This window comes from Carlito syrichta, unplaced genomic scaffold, assembly GCF_000164805.1.
Source record: "Carlito syrichta isolate Samal-C Ts95f unplaced genomic scaffold, Tarsius_syrichta-2.0.1 Scaffold305012, whole genome shotgun sequence".
In the NCBI taxonomy this organism is placed as follows: Eukaryota; Metazoa; Chordata; class Mammalia; order Primates; family Tarsiidae; genus Carlito; species Carlito syrichta.
This window is the reverse complement of record NW_007249108.1, coordinates 368454-390749: the sequence shown is the minus strand read 5'-3', so window position 1 is coordinate 390749 and position 22296 is coordinate 368454. Positions and strand designations below refer to the sequence as shown.

The following is a 22296-nucleotide window of genomic DNA, read 5'->3' as shown; positions in this document are numbered from 1 at the left end:
GGGGGGGGGGGGGGGGTGGGGGGGGAGTGCTGGCATCATGAGCTTCCATAAAAAACCCAAGAGTACTGGTTTCCAAGAGCTTTCAGATAGCTGACTACCAGGAGGGTCCTGGATGGTGCCTAGGGGGACATGGAAGCTCCTTCCCCTTCCCCTACACCTTGCCCTGCATGTTTCTTCATCTATGCCCTTTGCGATATCCTTCTTAATAAACCAGTAAATGTGTCTCCCTGAGTTCTGTGAGTCACTCCCCCAGATTAAAAAGATCCTCAAAGAGGGGGTTGTGGGAACCCCAACTTGAAGCCAGTCAGTCAAAAGTTCCGGAGGCCCAGACTTGCCACTGGTGTCTAGGGTAGGAGGGGCAGTCTTGGGGACTGAGCCCTCCACCTGGGAGATCTGACACCATTTCCAGGTAGGGAGTGTTGGAACTGAACAGTAGGAGGCCTGGCTGGTGTCGACTGCTTGGTGGTGAGAGAAACCCCCACATTTGGTCACAGAGATCTTCTTTTGCCTTGATCAGTGTGTGAGAGAAGAGGAAAAAACTCTGTTTGGGAGAGTTTTCCTTAAGGAGTTAGAAATGGACATTTTTGAATCCACAAGAGAATTCATTTGCTTTCACAAAAAGCAACAAAAAGATCAGTGTGCTTTAGGCAACTAGGGCTTTCTCCACACACTGCAGCTCAGTAAAGCTGCCCTCAAGGCCATATTCATAAACAAATTCACCAGCCTCTGGAAGTCAAGGCCCAGCCATCAAGAGCACCTTTGTTGACCTGCACCTGAGCAGCCAGAACACAAGGGGCTTTGACTGCCACCAGTCCATGGAAATAAACCAGCTTTAAATTGAGTGTTATTTTTAATTTTTTTTCCATGAGGCCTTATTGGCCTGTATATCTTTTAAATAACACACGTACACACACACACACACACACACACACACACACACACCGTTACATTTTTAAAAGAAGGTGAAGGAAGATACATTTGCTACCAGGGCACTTTAGACCTAAGATTGCCTTTAGAGTAGCTTTCTTTCTGTTCCTCTAATTGGAATCCAGACAAAAGCTGTGTTTCTTTTTTTTGAACCAGAGTCTCACTCTGCCACCCAGGCTGGAGTACAGCGGCACGCTCACAGCCACCGCAGCCTCAGCCTGCTGGGTTCAGGCGATCCTTACGCTTCAGCTTTCCGAGTATCTGAAGCTACGAGCACGCCACCATGCCCAGCTAATTTTTTAAAATTTATTTTAGAGATGAGGTCTCGTCATGTTGCCCAAGCTGGTCTCGAACCTGTGGGCTCAGGCAACCCTCTCGCCTCTGCCTTCCAAAGTGCTGGGATTACAGGCATGAGCAAAAGCTGTGTTTCTAATGAGAATAGAGTCGAGAACGTGAGCATGCACCAGAAGGCAGAGGGAATGCTAAAAGATGTGACTTCAATCAATGACAATGAAAGAAGTTTCTTGGGTTTGAATCTGTGCACATGACTTGACCTCTCCAGATCCCAGTTGCCTCAACTGTCTGCTGGAGAAGCTGAGGACGCCTTCTCGTGAACTCGTTGAGGAGAGTAAACGGCCTGACCCAGGTGAAGCACTCGGTGGGTGGAGGGGCTCTCCTGTGGCAATAATCATGTATCAAGGGCGTTCTCTGTGTGGGTATGTGTCCTGAATTAGCTACCATGGCCCTGCTAGGAACCCTGGTCATCTCACATTCCGGGTGAGGAAGGGGTGGCCAAGAGAGCCTCCCAAAGCCAAGCAACTGCGGGCTTCCTTCCCCAAGTCCCCTCTCTCTGGAAGACCCACCTCTGGCCAGTCTTGCCATGCTGTGTCTGGGTCCCAGCTGAGGCCCATGTGGATTTCCCTCGCTGCTGTGTCCTGGCCCTGAATTGACTTTGGAGATGAGTTCACTGACAACACCCCATCGATGTGAAAATCAAGAACCTATGGAGTTATTTGGACAAGCTCGTCCTGAGGGTTAGCAGCCAACCAAAACCAAAGTCCTCTGTCTCCGGGGCAGGGCCCTGTCTGGCACAGCCTAATGCCTCTCTAGCTTACAAGTACTGAGGCCTTGCTGTCTGAGATGGCGAAGGATTCTGAAAGAGGAAAGACTTAACCATGGGTGTGCCTGGCACCTTGGTGAACTGGTCACGTAGTGGGCAGCTCTCCCTGGGCTGGTGCTCAGTGAGAATGGGTTCTGTTCAGCCTTGAAGACTGGGGCACTGGAGGGTAAAGAGCCAGAGTTAGAGCCTGGCATTTCTTAGGCCATCCTGGTGTTAGAGGAGACCCCTGACCTCTGACCTAAGGACTCAGCCCAGAGAGCTGAATCTCAAAACAGCCAAATAAATTGGAGTTTATTGAAGTTGGTAGTAAGATAGGAATTAAGCAGGACTAGTTTTCTAAGATAAACAACAAAGCTAATTTCTCAGGAGAGGCAGCTGAGACAGTTTGTCTAGACAGGTGAATAGCCTGGTTTTCTGAACCCCACAGAGAAAAATAGAATGTGATTGAGAACCAGTTAGAGCCAGCTAAAACCAAGATGGCAACTAATTTGCCCACTACCCAACCTTGCCCCTCATTATAATATATTAGCATGCTAAGTGACACACCCTCCAGTGCCATGACAGTTCCGACCCTACCCATTTATAGTAACAAACTGGGAGGACCCCAGTTCTTAGAAATCTCTACCTCTTTCCCAGGAAACCCATGAATGTCCCACCCTTTGCTTGACATATGATAAAGAGATAACTATAAACGTAAAACACTAGTGATACACGACTGCTGTTCTTCCTAGAGACCCACCCATGCTGCTCTCTGTCATTTCAATAAACTCACTTCCATTTTCCAACCAAAACCCCAGCGATGCATGGGGGCTGCTCTGCCTATAGAGTAGCTTTCTTTCTGTTCCTCTTTCCTTCTAATTAAACTTACTTTCACTGTTCTTTGGTGGGTCACTCTTGAATTCTTTCCTGTGTGAAGTCAAGAACCCATTTGGCCTCACGGGCTGGACCCCAACTTGGGTTTCCCTGTCTTGTGTCAGTAGTGTCAGAAAGCTATGATGATCTCTATTTCAGTTCTTCAACTTCTAACTTTCCAGAAGATACAAGTTCAGCTTGGACGTGCCCTGGAGAAAAATCTTGGGGCAGCATGTCAGCTATGCTAACATGAAAAGGGTATACTTAAAAAGTGTCCCAAATAGAGTTTCTGACAGCAGCACATGATGGGATCCTTAAAGATGTAGTCTTCTGAAATGAAATCATGAAATCATGTGGGCAAAAGAGTAATTTGAAACTGGAAGGCAGCAAGTTACAAAGATGGTTTTGGGTGAAGCCTCTGCAGACAATATGGATTCTGAGAGTGAGAGTTTTCCTCATATATTTAGGAGGCTCACAGCAAGGGCGGTAATTTTGAAGTCCCAGAGTTGGAAATTAAGGCTAATGAAAGTCTTATCATTTTCTCTCTCTTTCACACACACACATGAGGCCCTTTATTTTGGGCAGGTTTAAGGCTGGCTGGGTGGAACGAGACCTCCTAGGAAAAACTGACTACTATGTCACACAGACTCAAGTGTCATGGGAAGAGTACTGAACTAAGCTCAATTCAGGGCATGACCCTGCTGTTTGCTTACTCCATGATGCCTCTGCTAAGGTCACTCATTCATTCCATAGCTTCTAGTTGTTTATTTACTTAAATTTTAAGTTTTTAGAGACAGCCATGTTGCCCAGGCTGGTCTCGAACTCTTGGGCTCTCCCACCTTGGCTCCAGAGTGGCTGGGACTGCAGGTGTGCCACCGTGCCCTCTACAGGCTCTATAGGCCATCTGAGTGCCAGTACTGTTTACCCTGCACCATATTCACACCTCCATACATGCCATCTCAGCATCTCAAAAGTGATTATGCCTCTTCTTTAAAATGAGACAATTAGGCCAGGTGCAGTGGCTTATGCCTGTAACCTCAGCACTTTGGGAGGCCTAGGCCAGAGTACTGCTTGATCCCAAGAGTTGAAGACCATCCTGGGCAACAGAGTGAGACCCTGTCTCTATTTTTTGAAAAAAAAAAAAGTTTAAAATGAGACAATTTGATGAGACCAGAGGTCAGAAACTCAAATGCCTAGAGGGAACTGATAAAAATATCAATGAGAGCAGGGCATCAGGTATCCATAAGAGGGAATGGTGGCGACTGTGGCAAGCCAGAGGGTCAAGGCCACGTCCCAAGGAGGCAGCTATTAGCTCCAGTCAAATTCATCCTGCCGAATGGTGGGCCCAGTTTTGACTCATTATCCACCACTTCAAAAGAAACTGAGAATACAGATATTTATGGAATAACCTTGATTTTTAAGCCGCCAATCCCAAACGTTTTAAAAGTACAAACAGAAAGGAAAGATTAAAAAATCTATATAACCAAACAAATTCATCTATCAGCTGGACTTGGCTTTCTGGCCACTGGTGTGTGCATTACAGACTGCAGCTGAGTGCCTTTCTGGCTCACAGTGTCTGCAATCCTAAAGTCTGCCAGGTGAAGCCTTGAGTAGGCTGCTGACTTCTCTGGGCTATTTCCTCATCTGTGGAAGGAGGAGTTGATTTCTGCTTGGTCTACCCCACGAGATGACTGTGAAACTCCAGTGAGATAGTAAAAACACTGTCCCTCGTTAATATAGTAGGTAGTTAAAAAAAAAGAAAGAAAGAAAAGAAAAGAAAAGAAAAAACCCACTTTGCAAATGATAGGACTTAGCAATTGTGAGGAATAATTCTTTTTTTTTTTTTAGTTGGAGTCTCACTCCGTGGCCCAGGCTGGAGTGCAGTGGTATGCTCACGGCCTCCCCAGCGTCAACTTGCTAGGCTTTGGTGATCCTTCCGCCTCAGCCTTCCAAGTAGTCGGAACTACAAACGCACACTAGCGCACAAGGTCTCACCAAGTTGCCCAGACTGGTCTCAAACCTGCAGGCTCAGGCAATCCACTCACCTCAGCCTGCCAAAGTGCTAGGATTACAGGCTGAGCCACTGAGCCTGGCTGTTTAATTCTTTTTTTTTTTTTTTTTTTTTTTTTTGAGTCAGGGTCTCATTCTGTGGCCCAGGCTGGAGTGCAGTGGCACAATCATGGTTCACCACATCTTCACTGGGCTCAAATGATCCTTCCACCTTGGCCTCCCAAAGTACTGGGATTACAGGCATGAGCCACCACATCTGAACATAATTCTAACCTTGAGGGATATAACCCAACCCAGAGAAGACAAACACATATATGATAAAGAGACATCCTTCAGCAGGAGTCTACTGTGTCTTGCATTTGAATTCATCAAGCATCTGATCACATTGAAAAAGCCAGAGAGAGACTTACCCTTCCATCCGGAGTCTTGGGCCCAGAGTACGGAGCAGCCTCACCCATCAGAACTGGCCACACGTCAAAAAATTCCTAGGAGTGAAAAAACAAAACAAAACAATAATTACATGTTTTGAAGGTAGATCAAGAAAATGATCTTAAGAAAAGAAGTCCCACCTGCATGAGTCATCTCTCACTGAAATTTAGAAGGTGGGAAGAACTCAGCAAAAGCCAAGCTAGAATGACTAGAGTTAGAAAATCATCCCATCTGCCCTTCAAAACACTGGGCCTGTCTAGTCATGAGTCAAAACACAGTGTTGTGGGACAAGAGAGAAGGTAGGATCTCCACGGTGAAGAGATGTCCTCAAAAACATACCAGGCATGGGGTCAGAGGGTTAGCTACGGCAATGTCCCCTGCAGTGTCATTTACCAAGGGGGAACAAAAAAACCTCAGAATTTATTTATAAAAAATTGTTTGCATGTACACGTTTAAACTTCAGTCACCTTCAAAGTACTCTCCGTTTGCTGCCATACACCTATCTAGATGCTTTTTTCATTGCTCAAGGCAGTTTTGGAACCCCTCAATTTTGATGCCTTTGAGTGCTTCTGCCAGTGTTTGTTTCACCTCTTCTACATCGGCAAAATGTTTCCCTTGGAGGACTTTTTTCATCCAGGGAAACCAAAAAAAAAAAAAGTCACTCAGGGAGAGATTGGGTGAATAGGGAGGGCGGGGCCCAAGTTCATGCTGTTTTGGGTCAAAAACTGCTGAGCACTCAGTGTGGTGTGGGCAGACGAGTTGAAAGAATCTCTCCCCAAAAATTCACTGAAACCAAACACAGCCTCTCACAACAATGCTAGCCACCCTCCAAAAAATAATTCCGTTTTTTTCTTTTTATCCCCTTGCATAGTTGTGAAAAATTAGAAATCATCTTAGTGTCCAGCAAGGGAGGACTCATCATCACTTATGGTGCATCTCTTAATGATGGTGTCACAGATGTGTACATATTGAATGAAAAGATGTCCATTGTACACGGATGCGTGAAAAACATGAGAGGCCAAAAATATATGCCGTGCGACCCTGTTACTGACCGTGGGTTCTTAGGGTTCATGTGACGGAAATTGCCAAGAGCCAAACAAATTCCCAGGCAAGGCTTTATTGGAGGCTCTTACGAGGGAGGCTGCTCCCGCCGGCTTCCTGAAGGGGGTAACGGGAGGGGGTGTAACATCAAAGGAAAGGTATGTTGATGTGATTAGAGAGGGGTTTTAGCCGTGCACGTGTAGTATAGACACATATTTCTTCATAAGTCACATGTACAAAAATCGGTGGATAAACCCCGCCTGGGGATGGGATTTTATGATTCTGTAAAGCAAGAGGTTACAATCAGATACCCTCTGGTCCTTGTGTGCACGTGGGTGAGTGGCAGGCAGGGGGCTATCATCCCAAGCAAGATTTATGTAAATCATTGCTTATCTTAATGAATGCTTTCAAGGCTGTGGTCTGTAGGATGGCTCCAGCTGGGGTTCTGCACAGAGTCTCGTGGCTACAGAATGTGAGGGAAGCCTAGTCCTAGCCCTGCTCTGTCTCAACCTCAGTGTTCAATTACGTCTAAAAGCTGCTGTGAACACCTTGTCAACAAAGCATAAACGGGCCAGGAGCAGTGACTCAGCCTGTAATCCCAGCACTTTGGGAGGTTAAGGTGAGAAGATTGCCTGAGCCTAGGGATTCAAGATCAGCCTGGGCAACTTGGTGAGACCTCGTCTCTACAATAAATCACAAAAATTAGCTAGGCATGGTGGCATGTGCCTGTCATTCCAGCTATTTGGAAGGCTGAGGCGGAAGAATTGCCTGAGCCCAGCAGGTCAAGGCTGCAGTGACCGTGAGCAGCGTACCACTGCACGCCAGCTAGGGTGACAGAGTGAGACTCCAACTCAAAAAAAAAAAAAAAAAAAAGTACAAACGACTGGTTTTCTCTGGGTGATTGGACTGAGACTGTAATTTATTTAGAAAATTTTCCATTAATAAGCTTTTTTTCTTTTGTAACCAGGAAAACACATTTTTCTCAGATAAGAAAGAAAAAAATGACACCAATTAGGGACAGATAGATCCATATCTGGATGCGACAAGAAAGGCCGACGCCTCTAAGACAAGTGGCTGTTAAGGCAGAATAAGCAGAAACATCAGCCTGAATCTATTTCTGTTTTATCACACAGGCTGGAGTGCAGTGGCATGATCACAGTTCCCTGCAGCCTCCAATTCCTGGACTTAAGTGATCCTCCCGCCTCAACCTCCAGAGTAGCTGGGACCACAGGTTCCTGCTACCACACTCAGCTACTTTTTATATTTTTTGTAGAGAGGAGGTCTGCCATGTGGCCCAGACTGGCCTGAATCTATGAGGTCCTATGTAACAATTTGTGTTCCTACTTAACAAATTACAATCTTTAGTATGCAAGCAAACCAAAACCTAATTTAGGAGTATAATTTTGTTACAAATAGTCATGTTCCAGCCATTCACAGGCAGCAGTGGATCAGACGACGTCCAAATAAGGCAAATGCCCAGTTGTAAGCAATCACGTTATCTCTGTACTTTGCTTCCACGCTCGGCTTATAAGAGTTCGCGGCTGATGCTGTGGAGCAGAGCTCTGAACCTCTTCTGCTGCTAAGTGCTGCTCAATTCATGAATCATCCTTTGCTCAGATGAACTTCATTATTTTTGTGTTTCTCAACTGGGCAAGACACAGGCAGAGAGAAGAGAAAGAGCCAGCAAAGGAGCTGAGCAGTCCTGCAGCCTCAGGAGAAGCCAACAGGGACACCACGCAGGCCCTCGCCTATTTTCTCATGAGTTTCCTTTGCACACGAGCTGCAAAGCTCAGGGTTGGGCCAGGTCTGCAAAGCTCGGGGTTAGGCTCTATCCTCCAGGGCCCACTCTTTTCATTCACCTATAACTATTTGGGGACAGTGACCCACTATCACTGGGTTACTGTGGGTGGGATACCAAGCCCCCTTGTCCCTCCTCTTGTTGGGACATGTTTGTCAGGGTGGTTGGCTCATTCTAATGTCATCTAGAGAACAAGCAGAAGGGAGTCCACATTAAATTCATATTCCATACTCTTGCCTTTCTGCCCAGCTGGCTCTTTTCCAGACCACTGACAACAGGGAGAAATTCAATTCCAGGTGAAAATGCAGCTGGGCCCTACCTGAGCCCCACAACGTGCTTGCCACTAGATATACAGAGTTGAATAAGGGCACAGCCCATGCCTGGAAGAGTCCATTGTCTTATGAGGAAACAATGAGATACTCAGGTAATTACAGTAATGCAGATGGGCACGAACCAAAGCAGCAGTGGAAAGAGAGTATAAATGCTACAGGGGCCCAGAAGAAGAACGGGTTATTGGGCCGGCACCTTATGTGGTCAGACACAGAGTGGACCTGAAGACTGTCCCAAGAAGAAGAGAAGTTGCCACACAAGGGGTTATGTGAAGAGTTGGGCATATCTATGACTACACCTTCTTTCCTTCTGTCCCTCCCTCCCTACTTTCTTCCTTCTTGTCTTTCTTGACAGCCTAATTGAGATATAATCCATATACTATACAGTCATTCATCCATTTAAAGTGACTCAAGGACTTCAGTGAGTTTTTCATTGTGTCCATAGCTCAGGTAAAAGCTTGACTATCCGAAGGGCAGGTTCTTAGAGTATAGACAGCATAGCCCACTTTTAATTGCTAAATTGTTCTACCTTTGGGGATGACTAAATCAGAATATTCTTTTTTTTAGATGAAGTCTTGCTATGTGGCCCAGGCTGGTCTAAAACTCCTGAGTTCAAGCAATCCCCCTGCCTCAGCCTCCCAAGTAATTGGGATTAAGTGAGCCACCACACTTGGCTTGCAACTTTTTTACTTTATATATATTTTTTTACTTTTTTTGGTAATAACGCTTAGTTTAAAACACAAACACACTGTACAGCTATACAAAAATATTTTCTTAAAAATTTTATCTCAAATTCTATTACTTTCTTTTCTTTTTTTCTGTCTCTGGTGCTTGAATCAGAACAAAATATTTTCTTTATATTCTTATTCTATAAGCTTTTTTCCCTTAAACATTTTTTTGGGCAGGGGTAGTCTCACTCTGTTGCCCAGGTTGGAGAGCTGTAGCATGCTCCTGGCCACCACACCCTTGACCAGCTGGGTTCAGGTGATTCTTCCACCTCAGCCTTCCAAGTAGCTGGAACTGCAGGTGTGCACCACCATACCTGGCTAGTTTTTTGTTGTTTTTTTTTTAAATTTATCGTAGAGATAAGATCTTGCCATGTTGTCCAGTCTTGTCTAGAACCCATGGGCTCAGGCAATTCTTACCTTCACCTCTCAAAATGCTGGGATTACAGGCATGAGCCACCCTGCCTGGCAAACATTTTAAAAACTTTTAAGACTTTCTTGTTAAAAACGAAGACACAGACACACACATTAGCCTAGGCCTATACAGGATCAGGATCATCAACACCGCGGGCTTCCACTTCCACATCTTATCCCACTGGAAAGTCTTCAGGGATGATAATATGCATGAAGCTGTCATCTCCTAGGAGGACAATCTCCTGAAGGACCTGCCTGAGGCTGTCCTGCAGTTCACTCTCTTTTTGGTGAGGAAACCCTTTTCCACTGTTGGTGAGAGAATAAAACGAGTTCGAGAGAAGACTGGGCAACTTGGCGAGACCTCGTCTCTGCAGTAAATCAAAAAATTAGCCAGGTACGGTGGTGCATGCCTGTAGTTCCAGTCCTTAGAAGGCTGAGGTGGAAGGATGACCTGAGCTAAGTGGGCAGAGGCTGCAGTGGCCGTGAGTGTGCTACTGCATTCCAGCCTCGGCAACAGAGTGAGACTCCTACTCAAAAAAGAGAGAGAGAGAGAATAAAATGGTACAATCATTTAGAAAATCAGATGGGCAATATTTACGAAAGCTATTGCCCAGAAATTCAACTCTTAGGTTAATATCTAACAGAAATGGGTACAACTATATCCCAAAAGACATACAGTACACTGGAATGTTCATGATAGTAATACAATAGCCCAGATCTGAAAACCCCGGTGTCCACCTTAGATTATTCATAGAATGGAACATTCCAGAGGAATGGAAACGAATGAACGAATGCTACAGGGAACAGTGAGGATGAATCTTACAAGCAAAATGTTGAACAAGTAGTCAAATGCAACAGGGTGTATGTTGCAGGATTCCATTTATGTGACCTTCAAGAGGCCACATAAATATGGTGTGAAGGTCAGATGGTGGTTGCCTTCCGGAACAGACTGTGGAGGTCCTGGAGAAGTTAGGAGGGGGGTTGCTAGGTGCTGCTCGTCGTGTTCTACTTCATTTTGGTGACGGTCCCGTGGGAATGTTCACTCTGTGATAATTCATTGATTATTATATACCTACAGTGAGTGTTCCTTTCTGTATCTATGTTATGTATCAGCATAAAGTAGTCTCTTTTTTTTGAGCTGGAGTCTCACTCTGTCGCCCAGACTGGAGTGCAGTGGCCGCTCCCGGCCACCACAGCCTTGACCTGCTGGGCTCCGGCGATCCTTCCGCCTCAGCCTTCCGAGTAGCTGGAACTACAGGCGCGCGCTACCACGCCCGGCTAATTTTTTGATTTATTGTAGAGATGAGGTCTTGCCAAGTTGCCCAGGTGGGTCTCGAACCTGCAGACTCAGGCAATCCACTCACCTCAGCCTCCCAAAGCACGGGATTACAGGCTGAGCCACTGAGCCCGGCTAGCATAAAGTCTTAAAAAGAATCCATGTATGTTGACATGGAGAGATGCTCATTAAACATTAAGTACAAATGGCAGATTATCAGAAAATGGGGCCTGGTGACTTTTTTCTTTCTTTTTCTTCTTTTTTGGAGATGGGGTCTTGCTCTGTTGCCCAGACTGTAGTGCAGTAATGCAATCATAGCTCACTGCAGCCTCAACCTCCTGGGCTTAAGCCTCCTAAGTAGTTGGAATTATAGGCACACACTATTGCACCCAGCTAATTTTTTGTTTTTTGCAGAGATGGGAACTTACTATGTTGCCGAGGCGAACTCCTCCCACCTTGGCCTCCCTAAGTGCTAGAATTACAGGTGTGAACCAGCACACCCCGCCTGCCTAGCCATTCTTAATCAGCTCCTCAGAAGATTGTGATGAACTCCAAGTTGGGACACTTTTGAACTAGATCTAAGATCTTTTCCAATCCCAGATTCTGTGATTCCCTTGTTCATTCAGTCCACTGTTTGGAGAGTCTGCTTGGTCTGGGCACCACATTCGGCATGGCATTGCTGAAAAATGAAACTGAAAAGAATCCTTGGGTTTTCGGGACAGGAAATGATCAACTTAGATAACCCTGAAACTGTGTCCAAGGTAGAAAATGATCAACCTCATAAGGCAGAGACAGAGAAGAAAAGAGGAATCGGGGGTTGGTTTGGAAACCGTGTCTGAACGACATGGCTGGGAGCTACGATGACTATGGTCTCCTTGGCCACAGAATCTGTGCAATCTTGGCCCCCAGTTTGAGAGGGGCCAGACCTCAGTGTCTGCCTCCCCTCACTTGTCTGTTGAGGCAGAGAAACCACAGCAAGGTTCACACCCAACTTTCAGCACATCTGAGAATTCCCGAAGTTGGCACCTTTCTCCCAGACTTTCCACTGATGTAGAAACTCCTCTATCTCACCATCTCCACTCACCAGCCTTCTCCTCCGAGGCCTTTTTATTCCCACTGACTAGGGAAATGCAGGATGCTTTTACTCACCTGTGCACTAGACTGGCCTTTCCCCCTTTGAAGCTGACCCTCCTCTCTTCAGAAAAGGGCTACTCTTCAGAAAAGGGCTCCTCTCTTTCTACAACCACCCAAGCCTGCCCAGCCTCTTCCCAGCCACTGAGTGTGAGACAAGACTCTGGGCACCACTGGTGTCCAGGTAACCTTTCCTTGGAAGTCATTTCCTGTTTCCTCACCTTCTGCTTGGTCATGTCCAAGAGACCCACGGAGTATCTGTCACAGTTGAGGAAGGCACGGACCGTGTACAGAGCTTTGTGGAACTGCCTTTCAATGTCCGTGAGCTCTTCAAAGACTTTGCTCCCAGACCACAGCAGGATCTGGGGAAATACAGAAATGTGACGATAGCTTTGAGACACAGATCAGGAGCTCACTCAGCTACAGAATAATGACAATTCTGTAAAGTTCTCTAGAGTTTTTTTCATGTAACCTTCATAATAACCCAGGTATAGATGCGATCACCATTCCCCAGTTCATAGTTGAAGGAACTGAGACCTCGTGAGGTGCAGTAACTGGCTGGCTAATATCCTATCCAACAGTTTCCCTGTCTTTTATCTCATGGGTTGTTAATTTAAAATAAAAATGAATCGAACATGTTTTGCATACATGATCTCATTCACATTTTTGATTTATTTAAAAATCTTTTCTTCATAGAGATGGGGGGGGGTCTTGCTATGTTGCTCAGGCTGGTCTCAAACTCCTGACCTTGAGCAATGCTCCTGCCTCAGCCTTCCAAAATGCTAGAATTACTGGTGTGAGCCACCCTGTCCAGCCTCGTTTACTACTGATCAAAATCTTTTGAGGGTGGCATCATGATTACCCCCACTTTTCAAATGGGGAAACTGAGGCACAAAGAGATTAAGTGACTTGCTCGGGGTCTTAGAGCAGATCAGTGGCCGAGAAGGGTTTCAAATCCAAGCTGTCTGACTTGAAAAGTGTGCCTCTGGGAACCAGCTTCACAAACGCCCACTACCTCACAACCCTAGTGATGCTGGTCAGAGGCAGCACGATGGACCCAGAAACCTCATTCCCACCTGCCTGCCAGCCCTAACCATGTCAATGCTTCGGCCAAAAGGCACACCCAGTCCACGTACTTGAGCCAAGCCCCTCACCTGGCCGCGTCGAGTCTCACAGTTGTGTAGGTAGCTCAGGTGGTAAACCTTCATGATGAGATTTGCAAAATTGAGGTACTTGAGAAGAATCTAAAAGTCAAGCAGCACAAAGGGAAGCAGGTGAGGAAGAGACATCTCCTCTCTGGCCACTTCTACCATCAGCAAATGTCTGAATATTTTACTTTTTTTTTTTTTTTTTTTTTGTCAGTCTCACTCTGTCACCCAGGCTGGAGGATAGTGGCATGCTCATGGCCACCACAGCCTTGACCTGCTGGGCTCAGGCGATCCTTCTGCCTCAACCTTCCAAATAACTGGAACTATAGGCACACACCACCACACCCGGATAATTTTTTGATTTATTGTAGAGATGAGGTCTCACCAAGTTGCCCGGGCTGGTTTTGAACATGTGGCCTCAGGCAATCCTCTCACCTTGGCCTCCCAAAGTGCTGGAATTATAGGTGTGAGTCACCACACCCAGCTTGAATATTTTAAAGGTTTCATCAGAGGCAATCTGGGTCATATGCCATTCTATGAACCATAGAATATGAACTCATAAAATGTTATAAAATGAATGTGAAACTCAGAAGGTAGAGTATAGGTGCTAATAGGGATGTATTAATGAAACAACTACTGCTGATTGATTTTGCAGGACGTCACTTAAGAATGTTGTCTCATCACCACAAGTACCCTGTGAGGTGGGTACTGAACAATCATCAAAGTTCTACAAATAGGAAAACCAAGGTTTAGAGAAGTTAGATGCCTTACCCAAGCCAACGCCTAGAACACTGGCAAAGCCAGACAAGGATTCCCTCCATTCCCAGCTCCAAAGTCCAACATTTTAACCATTTTTATGTCCTGCCTCCCTCAGAGAGCGTCAGATGAACCCCTTGTCTTATAGATGGGGAAACTGAGGCCAGGCCAAACAGCAAGGTGCAGGGGACTTTATGAGCTAGGAGAATGGGTTAGCATGGCTACTTTTAGTTTCCTTATTATTATTTATTATTCTATTTTGTTGATTTATTTATTTTGTTTAGAGACAAGGTCTCACTGTGGCTCAGGCTGGAGTGCAGTGTCATGGCCCTGGCTTACTGCAACCTCGAACTACTGGGCTCAAGTGATCCTCCCACCTCGGCCTCCCAAAGCTCTGTGATTACAGGGCTGTGCTTAGTTTCTCCTGCATTCTCACCTCCTCATCTTTTGCGCTGAAGTGGGATCCGTCCACTTTATTCACAGCCATGACCACGGCCACCACATCCTTCCCGTTCATGATGGGGCAAGCCAAGATGCTCTTGGTCTTGTACTCCATGAGGGTGTCCACAAAGTCACAGAAGTGCTCGTCCTGGAGGAAGGAGAGACAGGCATAGGTGGCAGATGGACAGCAAGAACACTGCAAGCACCTTGTCAATAAGGGAAGGAAGGGTGTTCACCTATGCTCCTCGGCAGTGGGGGTGCCGTCAGGGGAGAGGTCTGCACTGAAGCCTCCATGTAGAAGACCTGATCTGCACCTCTGAGGGCATGGAGGGGACATGTGTACAGCTCTGTGGGTGCTGGTAACGGGCATGGGGCACTGACTTTGTCTGCAGAGGAGGGTTAGGAAAGGCTTTCTAGAGGTGCTGGCTGTAAAGCCCAGAAGAGAAACTCTGAGTGAGAACTGCTGAGAGGGAGCTGGGAAGAAGCCCTCGGTGAGCACAGCAGGGACAGCTGCCCGCAGGTACCGTGCATGGTCACCTGCAGAAGGTCAGTGTCCGTGTGTGTGTGTGTGTGTGTGTGTGTGTGTGTGAGAGAGAGAGAGAGAGAGAGAGAGAGAGAGGGATTCCAGAACCTGCCCTCTGCTTGGCTGCCTGGCAAAGTTCGACTTGGGTCCAGGTCACTGAACACATGATGTGTTCGTTTAAGCTTTTTTATTCTATTTTTACAATTATTATTATTGTCTGGTAGCAATGGGGTCCTGCAATGTTGTCCAGGCAGGTCTCACTGCTAGCCTCAAGCAATCCTCTGGCCTCAGCCTCCCAAATGCTGGGATTATAGGTGTGAGCACCACACCCAGCCAGAGTTTTTGTAGCAATCCAGTTCTAGTGCCACATGGCCGGCTCGGTGGTTGTCTCTAGCCTACATGCCTTCATGGAAGCCCCACTATGTGTCAAGTCCTATGCTAAGCACTGAGGACATGGCTGACTAAGATTCAGGCACGTCATCCTCCCGTCCCCAGGATAACTCAGTAATAATAAAACAGGTTGTCAGGGCTTGGCTGGATGCTCTGGGAGTATGGAGGAGCATCCCCATCCCACCCCCAAAACAGCATGGAAAGCCAGTGTAAGCTCTAGAGCAGTCTGTGAGGGCAGAATGAGGAGATAGAGCCCCAACTGTCGCCTTACATTCAAAATAATCCCCCTTTCTGTTTCCTGATAGCACTGTGAGATTTGGGAACTGTCAGCATGGTTTGGGACACAAACCAGTCCAAACACACACAGTTCACGCTGTTCTGAGAATGGACATGTGTTCATAGAGTCAATTCACAGAACTTTTCTACAATGGAGTCTGTAGAATCTTCCCACCATCCGAAATTCAGAGTGTGGTGCTCTGCCTCGGTGGATTTCTTCCAGCGCTGGTGTGGGATTAAATAAACAGGCAGCAGCATTGTCACCAGTGAAGCCGTTTCAAACCAGGTGACAGGTAAAGGAATTAAGGAGAGCCTGTATTGCTCTCCTTGAATTAGCATTTGAGGATTAGGCAAAGCCTCTAGAGAGGTATTAGCCAAGAAGAGGTTCTGTGTCACTCTCTGAGGGTACTGGTGCACCCCTGAGCACAGGTCTGAGTGGAGCAAGCTCAGTTTCACCTCACAAAGTCAATGTGGTGTTCACTTTTTTTTTTTTTTGAGTCAGAGTCTCACTCTGTCGCCCAGGCTGAAGTGCAGTGGCATGCTCACGGTCACCCAGCATCGACCTGCTGGGCTCTGGCGATCCTTCCACCTCAGCCTTCCAAGTAGGCAGAACTACAAGCGCGCTATCACGCCCAGCTAATTTCTGATTTACTGTAGAGAGGAGGTCTTGCCAAGTCGCCTGGGTTGGCCTCGAACCCATGGGCTCAGGCAATCCACTCTCCTCGAACCCATGGGCCCAGGCAATCCACTCTCCTCGGCCTCCAAAGTGCTGGGATTACAGGCTGCGCCACTGAGCTCAGCCAATGAGAAACACCATTTATTTAAAATAAAATAAAAAAAAAGCAGAATGCTTGGTTAAAGTTGAATTTCAGATAAACAATATATAATTTTTTTAATGTATGTTCTAAATATTGCGTGGGGCAATAGTACTATTGTCCTATTATTATTTTTGTTTATCAAAAATTCTGTGTTTACTATACATCTTATATTTTATCTGGCAATCTTCATGGCAATTTTTCCTGAGGAGATAGATCCCCCCAGGGTGAGTAAGAATTTTCTAGGGAGTGGGGAGGTTCATAGCAGCCGTGAAGACTTCCATTTGTGGTTGCACATTTTAACAATGCAGTGATTACAACCATTTCCCAGAATCTATTTATTTAAGAGATAGAGTCTCACTATGTTGTCCAGGCTGGTCTCAAGCTCCTGGCCTCAAGTGATCCTCCTGCCTCAACCTCCCACAGAGCTGGAATTACAGGCATGAACCACTGTGCCTGGCTAATTTTCCAGGGTTTTGAGGATGCTGAAGGCCAAGAGTATAACTCGTTGGTGTTCAGGGACCACCCAGACCCCAGTCCTCCTCCTCCACCCAACTCCTAGTCACTGTTTGGTGCCCAAGGCTGCGTCCTGCCCAGAACCATGAATTGAGTAAGATTTCCCAAAGCAAACACATGCAAATACCAGGTACACAAGTACCAAGACTGGCCTGCACTGACTTCACCCCAGGCCTGAGTCACTAGCCGGCTTCCAGAGTGAACTCAGGGCTGCGCAGGAAGCAGCAGCCCTCCCTTGGCACAGAGGCTCGGCAGGCTGCTAAGCCGGGAACTTTTAGAATCAGAATCCCAAACCCTCAACTTCTTGACACCAGAGTCTAGAGAGCTCCCAGCATCCCCGTTCTTGGACTCCCACAGAGTCTAAACGGAAAGCGGAGGAAGGGCAAGTCTGGGTTCCTCGGCAAGACCCACATAGACCCTGCACGGCATCATCCCTGGGAACAGACCCTTAACAATAGCAATGAATAGTCATAATAACAACAAGGAAAGGAGCTGCCCCTCCGAGCCGTTGCTGTATGCTGAGAGCACTGCTGGTGGGAAATCGTTCTCTCATTTACTGATTTCTATTTTATTTTAGTATTATTTTTTTAGTGGAAGTCTTGCTCTATCACCCAGGTTGGAGTGCAGTGGCACAATCACGGTTCACTGCAGCCTTGATTTTCTGGGCTCAGGCAATCCTTCTGCCTCAGCCTCCCCAGTAGCTGGAACTACAGACTTACATCACCATGCCCAGCAAGTTTTTTATTTTTTTTTCCCGTATTTTGTGGAGATAGGGTCTTACTATGCTGCCCAGGTTAGTCTCGAACTCCTGGATTAAGGCAATTCTCCTGCCTCGGCCTCCCAAAGTGCTAGGATCACAAGCGTGAGTCACTGGCACCACAGCTCTCTCATTTAATTCTTACAACAATATCATCCCATTTTATGAGTTAGGAAATGAACCCCAGCAGGCTAAATGACCCCCCCAAGGCCATGTGCTTAGAAAGTAACAGTCATGATTTACATCCCGATGTGACTTCAAAGCCCAAGTTGCAACTTTCTGCTGTGTGATTCAGAAATGGTGGACGGTCCCCAGTCTACCATCTTACAGACACGGTGGGAAAGGGGTTGGGGATGACAGAACAGTAGAGGGGGTGGCAGGGAGATTGGGGTCCTGCACAGCTCACCTGCCCAGTCAACTGCCAGAAAGAGAAGCCTATGAGCTTGAGCAGGGTTCCTGGGCTCAAGTCACTCCCAGTCTGCCACTTTTTTTAGACTAGTCAAGTGATGCAGTGTGTGGTCCATAAGCAGCACAGAGATGGGCAGCTGGCTGTGGTCACTTAGCTGTCAACACCCCTGCACACCGACTGCCACATCTGCCGCTTTCTCTCCGTGTGACCTGAGCAGGTTGCTAAAACTCTCTGGGTTCAGTCTCATTATCCACGCACCAGGGATACCAAGAGTTATATACTAAGATTGTTGTGAAGTGAAATGATTTATGTTGGCTACAGTCCAAGTCTAGAAAGAGCCGGAGGGAGGATAGATGTCCATCCAGCTGGATGAGTCCCTAGGCAAGGCACCTGAGTGAGAAATGCTGCCCCACCACTGGTGCCCACGGGGTGGTGAGGGGAGGTGAACCCTAGCGGGGAGCCCAGTGTGTTTCCTACAGAGCCCAAGTCAGAAAGACGACTGACTTGAACTCCAGAATCCATGGATGTGGAGTCCTTGCTCACCGTAACTCCCCGGGAACTTTCCCTGCCCAAGGTCTCCTGGGTTTTAGTTTATTTCTTTTTTTTTTAATTACTTTGAGTTGGAATCTCACTCCATTGCCCAGGCTGGAGTGCAGCGGCACACTAATGGCCACCACAGCCTCGACCTGCTAGGCTCCGGCAATCCTTTTGCTTCAGCCTTCCAAATAGCTGGAATTACAGGCACGTGCCACCACATCCGGCTAATTTTTTATTTATGATAGAAATGAGGTCTCACAACATTGCCCCAGGTTGGTCTTGAACCCATGGGCTCAGGCAATTCTCTCACCTTGGCCTCCCAAAGTGCTAGGATTGCAGGCTTGAGCCACTTTGCCTGGCTGGTGTAATTCCTTTATCAGATGAGGCTGTTGGTTAAGATGCTTGCTGAAGCCCCTCCCCCACCCCCACCCCCCCACCCCCCCACCCCCACTTTTTTTTGAGTCAGAGTCTCACTCTGTCACCCAGGTTGAAGTGCAGTGTTGTGCTCACAGCCACTGCAGCCTCAACCTGCTGGGCTCAGGTGATCCTTCCATCTCAGCTTTCCAAGTAGCTGGAACCACAGGCGTGCACCACCATGCCTGGCTAGTTTTATGATTTATTGTAGAAATGAGGTCTTGCCATGTTGCTCAGGCTGGTCTCAAACCCCTGAGTTCAGGCATTCTTCTCTCCTTGGTCTCCCAAAGTGCTGGGATTACAGGCCTGAGCCACCATGCCCAGCTCCCTCCCCTCTTTTTAACGTAAAGACCCTTCATCTGAAATAAGGCCAGAGATAAGGTGAGCACTACGTCACACGATGTCTAGAGGCTGCATCTTGAAAACGACTGGACACAGCTCCGGGTGTGGCCAGTGCAGCCGTGAACAGGACCTGCAAGAGCCCTGCCGTGATGGGCATGGGAGGGACAGGTATGCAAGAAACTCTTACACGATGACTTGAGTGTGAGTGTTTCCTGAGCACCCATTCTGTGGCAGACAACATGCTGCATCCTGGGGTAAACACCTGGTAGGGCAGACACAGTCCCTGGCCTTGAGCTTATTATGGTAGACAGTTTAGAGAGAACACTATAACAGGGGGACAAAGGAGGGCCTGCCTCCCTGAGGAAGTGACTTTTTCTGAAGGATGAGCCCAGAGAGGAGGCCGTGTGGAGAAATGCACAACCTTCAAAAGACAGCATGAAGATAGTGGTGCATACTGTAGTCCCAGATACTTGGGCAGCTGAAGTAGGAGGACCACTTGAACAATGCTAGACCACACCTCGGCCACTGCATTCCAGCCTGGGTGAAAGACGCTGTCTCAAAAACAAACAAAAAAACCAACATCCAGAGAAGGGGAGTGATTTGCCCAAAGTGATCAAAGAACTCTTTGTCAGAACTGCCAAAATCTCCTGGAACGCTGGGCCCCTGGAGAAAGGGCTGAGTATCTAACCAAATGATCAGCATTAACCTACCCAGAGACAGGACAGACACTGTCACACCTGTCAATGTAAGGCACCAGAGAAACTGAGGTTTTCCTGCAGGGCACACATGGCCTTGATCTAATCAGTAGGAAATCAGACAAGCCCAATTGAGGGCCATTTCTGCAAAATATTTGTTTTGTAACCTTCAAAAACATCAGCATCATGGAAAACAAAGCCAGATTGAGGGGCTGTTTCAGATCCAAAGACTCAAGAGGCCATGCTGCACCAACGTCGAGATCACTAGCAAAAATTGAACGGTTTGTTAGATACTGGTGTTGCATCCATGTTACATTTCTAGAATTCCATCATCATACTTGGGATAGATAAGAAATGTCCTTGTTCTGGAAATATACAGTGAAGTACTTAGAGACAAAAAGGGGGTATGTCTGCACTTTCCTCCTAAATAGTCAGAAAAAAATGGAGTCAGAAAGCAAAGTGGCAAGATGTTAACGATAGGTAAATTTGGATGAAAGCTATACACTTCTTTGTATTATTATTATTTAGAGACAGGGTCTCGCTCTGTTGCCTAGGCTGGAGTGCACTGGTGCAACCAATAGCTTATTGCAGCCTCTAACTCCTGGACTCAAGTGATCCTCCTACCTCAACCTCCTGAGTAGCTGGCACTACAATTGAGTGCCACTACACAAGGACAATTTTTTAAAAATAGAAATGGCATCTTGCTATGTCTTAAACTCTTGGCCTCAGGCAATCCTCCCACCTCAGCCTCCCAAAGTACTGGGATTAGAGGTGTGAGTCGCCATACCTGGCTCTTTGTATCATTTTAACCTCTTCGGATAAGTCTGAAATTCGTTTTCCAAATGAAGAGTTATAAATAAATAAGGGGAAGCACCATGTGGTCACCAACCCCATCTCGGTGGCTAGGTCCCCACCCCACCCCACTTGCAATCTAGTGCTCCAAGGAATGACGCCTCACTGCCCCGTCTCCCAAGGAAAGTACCTCCTCTGTGTTGGGGACGTTGGCAATCTTTTTAGAGTGTGCAACGTGGCCCACCACGCCCATGTCCAGAGGGAAAACGATCTCTTGGTCGGGCATCACCAGGCAGTCCTCGAGGACAGCATCCTTGTGGACGTTGAAGAGCCGGGTGGCCAGCTCGGCAGTGCCGTTGCGGGCCCTGTACATGAAGAGGCTCATGTGTTCGGCCTGCAGGAGAAAGCACAGCTTCTTCATGACGTTGCACATGCATTTCTCAGCCTGCAAGTTTTCCTGAAAGTCCCGCAGGAGGTCGAAGATGATCTCACTCTCCTCTATGCTGTTCAGCGAGCGGTAGTTGCTGAAGTCCACGGCCGCCTCCTTGGCCCCGAGGATATCTGCGATGACCTTGGGCCGGTAGCGGAGGTTATAGTACTGTTTGGCAAAGCCAATGTTCGAGTCCAGGAACTTCTCCACTTCCTCCGCGGTCACTTCACCCATGGTGGGGAATGACCTGGGCTCCTGAGGGACTGTGACAGAGATGTCCTAGGGCGGTTCAGCAGCCGGTGTCCAGTTACAGGTTGCTCCGACCTGGCCTTCCCTGGGCCTCGCCTGTAAATCGCACTGAGAAGGCTGCGTAGGAGTGGGAGCAAGCTTGGAATTAAGTCATTAGTATTTCTCAGGAACGCGGATTATGAGGATCAGAGTGCTCGGACACTGCCCGCCCACGTGGGAGAAGGTGGAGTCTCTCTCACCTTGATCTACTGAGGGCAGAGAAGAGACTTCTGCAGGGAGCTGGAGGTGGTTAGACACCCCTCGGCACAGGGGACATCTGCTTCCCGCAGGTGAGCTTTCTCCATACTCTCGGGCGTCACAGAAGCCGAACATTTACTACATGAGAGGTTTGAGTGACTTCTCGCCAACCCTCTTCCGTGGCAGAAGTGGTTGGAGTTGAGAGACCCTACCCCAGCATCCCACTCCTGCCCACACTCTGCCATTCTGCTCTAGCGTTCTCCCTCATGGCCTTCCCCTACACGGCCTCCCTCCCCCCCCCGCCCCCCTGTGCCATATGTGTCTGATACACGTGGCCTCTGACACTATCTCTGCACTAAAGCCTTCTCAGTTTTATACCTCAGGGATTCTCTAGTTTTAGCATTAGGGACCTTCATAAAAACAACACACCTCCATAGTTGTTCCTTCATTACAAGAATAATACATGCTCCCCGCAGAAGTCACACAAAGGAGACAGTTAAAATCACCCATCATCCTG

At 47.4% G+C, this 22296-nt stretch overlaps 1 protein-coding gene across 2 annotated transcripts in view; it reads right to left on the bottom strand.

Annotated features, from left to right (window-relative positions):
- Window positions 1–21652, bottom strand: part of PDE6A (phosphodiesterase 6A) — an 88766-nt gene extending 67114 nt beyond the window's left edge. Inside the window, exons 1-5 of one of the 2 annotated variants that reach the window (XM_008061056.1) lie at window positions 21054–21652; window positions 14393–14545; window positions 13207–13296; window positions 12274–12414; window positions 5320–5394 (exon numbers count right to left, since the gene is read on the bottom strand). In XM_008061056.1, coding sequence (XP_008059247.1) covers window positions 5320–5394; window positions 12274–12414; window positions 13207–13296; window positions 14393–14545; window positions 21054–21527 — 933 coding nt within the window. In that variant the 5' untranslated portion in view covers window positions 21528–21652. The remainder of the gene's footprint in view (window positions 1–5319; window positions 5395–12273; window positions 12415–13206; window positions 13297–14392; window positions 14546–21053) is intronic. The other variant, XM_008061057.1, reaches the window with a different exon arrangement.
- Between the last annotated feature and the right edge of the window lie 644 nt (window positions 21653–22296).